Source organism: Cervus elaphus, chromosome 2, assembly GCF_910594005.1.
Source record: "Cervus elaphus chromosome 2, mCerEla1.1, whole genome shotgun sequence".
In the NCBI taxonomy this organism is placed as follows: domain Eukaryota; kingdom Metazoa; phylum Chordata; class Mammalia; order Artiodactyla; family Cervidae; genus Cervus; species Cervus elaphus.
In genome coordinates, this window is record NC_057816.1 from 9,675,030 (window position 1) to 9,679,886 (window position 4,857).

At 49.8% G+C, this 4,857-nt stretch overlaps 1 protein-coding gene across 1 annotated transcript; it reads right to left on the minus strand.

Moving 5' to 3' along the window:
* Nucleotides 1-1,171: 1,171 nt before the first annotated feature.
* POLR2G (RNA polymerase II subunit G) lies at nt 1,172-4,507 on the minus strand. The gene is made up of 8 exons (XM_043871468.1): nt 4,381-4,507; nt 4,136-4,245; nt 2,765-2,924; nt 2,162-2,212; nt 1,990-2,055; nt 1,817-1,888; nt 1,592-1,625; nt 1,172-1,386 (listed from the first exon to the last, which is right to left on the minus strand). The coding sequence occupies exons 1-8, from the start codon at nt 4,390-4,392 to the stop codon at nt 1,373-1,375; spliced, it is 519 nt and encodes a 172-aa protein (XP_043727403.1). The 5' UTR covers nt 4,393-4,507; the 3' UTR covers nt 1,172-1,372.
* Between the last annotated feature and the right edge of the window lie 350 nt (nt 4,508-4,857).

The following is a 4,857-nucleotide window of genomic DNA, read 5'->3' on the forward strand; positions in this document are numbered from 1 at the left end:
GATCCAGTGGTTAAGACTCCACACTTCGGGATTTCCCTGGTGGTCCACCGGCTAAGACTCTGCACTCCCTATGCAGTGGGTCCAGGTTCGATCCCTGGTCAGGGAACTAGATCCCACATGGCGCAATTAAGACCCAGTGCAGCCAAATAAATTAATTTTTTTTTTAAAGACACCACACCACACTTTCATTGCTGACAGCCCAGGTTAAATCCCTGGTTGTGGAAGCCAGCCACTTGCCCATACAATCTCTGACACAGGGCAGCAATGCTCTGATATACCATCCAAAGAGGGTTGTATGATCATATTACAATAAAGAAACATACAGTCACCCAGCTAGGACTAAAACCCAGCTCTGTATCAACCCAAATACAACCCAAATGTGTTTTCTACTACACAGCTCTGCTTCCTAAGGAAGTCAAGGAAAGCTTAAGAAAACAAAAAATGGCTGAGATTTGATAGATTACTAGGAAACAAGCAGACAGGAAAAGGGAAAAGGCATTCCAAGTTAGGCAAGTAGTATTGCCAAGACACAGCATGGAGGGAAGGTGGTGTGTTTGTTCAATCTTCTTCTTTTGTATATTTTTGTTGCGTTACCCCAATGAGATTATGAGCCCTTTCATATGTTCAGTTTAGTATATTAATTGATTAGCAAATAAAGGCTATTGTTTATGTGCCCATCCTAAAAAGGACTGGGACTCCACAATCTGTACCATTACTATTCTATTATTCACCTCCCCCAACCCTGCTGTCTCCTCTTCCCCCTCTCCAGCTAGAGTCTTGGTTACTTTAAAGGCTGAGGAGAGGGCAAATTCTCTGAAACTAGACTGGGGCTCTAGACTAGAGTGGCTCTAATGATACTGCCATTTGCTGAAAGCCAAAGACCCAACAAACTCTGGGAGACAGTGAAGGACAGGGAAGCCTGGCAAGCAGCAGTCCATGGGGTTGCAAAGAGTCGAACATGACTAAGCAACTGTACAACAATGACCCAGCACTACAGCCCTAGCTTCAGTGAGGTCAACTTGAGACCTTGGCAAGAGGGTCAGTCAGATCCCCTGGTGGCTGAGGCTAGTTAAGGCATCAGGCCAAGAAAAGAGGGGCTAGCAAGCCACCGGCCCTCCAGCCTTTTTACAAAATGAGTTGTTCTTAGCAAAGAAAGGAGATGACACTTCCATGAAAATCAAGACCTTTTATGGTTAGAACACAGTCAAAAATCCAGGAGTGGCTGCTAAGCCACAAGAAGAGCCAGGTGTCTTCTGAGGGCAAGGAACCCTCCTTGCTTCCCCGACAGCAGCCAGACTGGGCCTCTGGACAACATGCTAAGTGTGACGATCGCACCTCCTAGATAGGGACCAAACAAGGTAGGTCATGGTGCTCAGCTCACAAGCCCTGCCGAGAACAGAAAAAGCACAGTGGTTAGACCCAGAGCTTAGGACAGCCCTAACCATGCACTTCTCATTCCAGGGGGCAAGTGTCCTTGGTCTTCCAAGCAGACAACATGAGAGTTTCTTTCATCAGTGGCTCAGGCATTAAATTCCATACTAACTCCCTGTGCCCACACACCCCTCCTTTAGACAACAACCCTGGCACTCACCCAAGTAATCATCCATCAGGGAGCCGATAGCAAACTGCAGAAGGAAAGGGAAAATGGAAATGAAGCCAAAGCAAGCAGAGAGCTCTCCTCTAACTCTCAGCCCCAAGCCTTCTGCCCACTCATCTCTTCTTCCTAGCAGAAGAGCACAAACCCCCCAGGAACTCTGAGTAGGAAGAATGCAACAGCTCGGCCTGGTATGGGCAGGGAGGCAGTCAGGAGACTCACGATGTCATTCTTGTCCACACGGGTTCCCACAATCTTCAAGCGGATCTCATCGTCCTGCTGAATCACAATGTCCTGCGGAGGAGGGAACAGTAGTCAGACACCCCCAGGCCAATACCCTCCCTCGGAGTGGCTCATTCCCTTGTCCCTCTCACCAGCTTCTTCTGCCCACTCACCTCATCCATCGTTTTGTAACACGGTGGGTTGGAGTTAGGATCAAATTCCATCTCTGATGGGATGGACTGAAAGGAAGGTCAAACTGAGTAAGAGCACTTGAAAAGGATGCTTTAGTAGATTCTCTTGAGTACAGGTCTCCTCCTTAGACCCACCCAGTGTACCTTGACTTACGTGTCGAGAGATGAAGCAGGACATGGGACCAATTTCTGTGAAGAGTCCAACCTAGAAGAGAAAAGAGAGACCTTGCTTTTTCTTTTGTCTCCCAAAGTCTCCTAAGCCTCCCATCTTTATGTGGTTCCTAACAATATTCTTCATGTTTTGAAACCACTCTGAAGTATGTCATTTTTTTTTCCCAAGCCTTCATTTTTTTTTCTTCCCAAGCTTTCATTTTAAGCTAAGGAAGTGTAGCGGTAAACAGCTGAGACCTAGAACTTGTCATTCTGGGCTTTGAACACTTGTTGGACACATGACCGTTGCCAGCAGACTCAACTTCTCCAAGCTTCGGTGTGGAGATAAAAGCACTCATTTCACAGTCATTCAGAGGTTTTGCATACTACCTGGCCCACAACGGAGGCTACTATTGTTTTGACTCACTATTGACTTACATGTCCCTCAGTGAGGCAGGGCAAGATTACCATACCATTTGACAGGTGAGGAAACTTGAAGCAGAGAGAAGTGATCTGACCAAAGACACAGAATTTGACCAAAGTGGGACCCATCCCAGATTTTTTAAGAGAGGGACCTTCCCACTACCTCCCCTGTGGATGGTCTTACCTTGTTGACCTGAGTGACCACCGCATCCACGACCTCCCCTTTAAAGGGCCGGAAAACAATGGCCTTGTACTTAACTGGATAAAGGACAAAGCCTCGGCCTGGCTGGATCACACCAGCACCGATATTGTCGATGGTAGTGACGGCAATTACAAAGCCATACCTGCGAGGAGGCAGAGAAAGTGAAAGGCACTGTCTGTGAAAGAGCCTCTGAAACCATCTGCCACAGGAGGGCTTCCCGGGTGGTCCAGTGGTTAAGAATACCCCTGCTAATTCAGGGGACGCAAGTTCAATCCCTGGTCGGGGAAGATTCCACATGCCACAGAACAGCTAAGCCAGTGTGCTGCAACTACTAAGCCCAAGCCCTAGAGCCCATGTGCCTCAACAAGAGAAGCTACCACAATGAGAAGCCCAGACACTGCAACTAAGCCCCGCTTGCTGCAACTACAGAAAGCCCGTGCAGCAACCAAGACCCAGCACAGTCAGAAAAAAAAAATACAAAAAAGCATCGACCACAAGAGTCACTGACCCTGGAGGTAAAGGGGGAGCACAAAGGGGGAGTAGTTGGCCCCCTGGCCCCAGGAGAGCTTAATGATCAAGAGACAGACAGGACAATCAGCAGTAGCTATAATGCCAAACGCTGCTCTCATAATTTCACAGTCAGTGTCCAAAAAGTCTGCAGTTCTTAATCTCAATCTTGGTGATGCCTCAGAATCACCTGGGAGAAACTTATTAAAATGCCTTTTCCCAGGATGGTCCCCAGTCTTGATGCTGTAGGGATGAGATGAGGCTCAGGAACCTGTATGTTCAAAGAACACCTCAGCTTACTCTGATGCTGGATACCTGAGTACTCTATAGCCCTGCTCCTCCCTCCTCATTTACTTCACCATGTGCGGAGCTCCTCTGTGCAGAGCCCAGAGATGGTCAAATCTCAGTTCTCTTCCTTCCTCCCGCTAACTCTCAATCTGCTTTATCCTGCCCATTCATTCAACAAACTTTTAGTGAGGCCCAAGATGTGCCATGCCAGGTCCCTGGGTATGGGGGGTAAAGAAAAACAAGGGCTGACATCATTTTGTCTTTTTCACTGCATTGTTCCCAGGGCCCAGCACAGGGCCCTGGCACACAGCTGGAGCTTCAGAAATGTTTGCAGAGTTAATGACAAATGTTGGCTGAACAAAGGAAGTTCTGTTATGGAACTTCGCAGAGGGCACCGTGGGAACCCAAAGCAGGAAGCAGCTAACTGCCTGGGGGGGTGAGAGGGCTTGCCAGGGTAGGTTGCAGAAGCTTTCACGAAGTGTAGGCGCTGGGAAGGGGGTGCAGGCAGAGAAGGCCGTGTGCGCAGTGCTTAGGCGGCAGGGAGGGTGCGACACTCACTTGCCGGTGCAGGTCCCCTCCACCTCGGTGAAGAGCTTTTGTTTCACCGTGTTGAGCAGGTTAGGGCCGAAGTACCGCGGATGTAGCAGAATCTCGTGCTCCAGGGAGATCTGTGGGGAAAGTGGAATGGAGTCGGGCAACGAGCGGGAGGAATATGAGGCAAGAAGAAGCCGCCCCTAGTCCCGGCCTTCCGCTTCGCTCCTCCTCTAGACCCTGCCCTCGCCGCCACCCCGTGCCCTGCTCACGTGGTAAAACATCTTCCCGGAGGAGGCTGGACAGAAGCCGGGTCTACGGCTGCACGAGCAGCGGCGCCTACACACCGACCGGAAATACAGCAACTTCCCCAACCCCGTTTCCGGGCCTGCCCCGAAAAGTGGGCGGGACTCACCGCCTCCGCGGGCCCCCATTGGGCTTCGCTGTCGTGGGCGGGGAAACCCATGAGGCTCCTCCCCTCCGTCCAGCCGTCAAAGTGCCCAACTCCCTTCAGGATAACAGTATCTCGCATAGGTAAATACCTTTAAAAGGAATTAATGAGAGGTCGCATAAATAAAGCGCTTTAGCAGAGTCTATTCATTCTGCAAAGAGTTGAAGACTGCTTTCACATAGTAAGTATCAGTTCAGTTCAGTTCAGCCGCTCAGTCGTGTCCGATTCTTTGCGACCCCATGAATCGCAGTAAGCCAGGCCTCCCTGTCCATCACCAACTCCCGGAGTTTACTCAAAC

What these genes read in the sequence shown, in the direction of transcription:
- POLR2G (XM_043871468.1), bottom strand. An exon ending in GTTACAAAACGATGGATGAG is followed by an intron (nt 1,889 to 1,989) that starts GTGAGTGGGCAG and finishes CCTCCTCCGCAG; the next exon opens with GACATTGTGATTCAGCAGGA. An exon ending in GTGTGGACAAGAATGACATC is followed by an intron (nt 1,626 to 1,816) that starts GTGAGTCTCCTG and finishes TTCCTTCTGCAG; the next exon opens with TTTGCTATCGGCTCCCTGAT.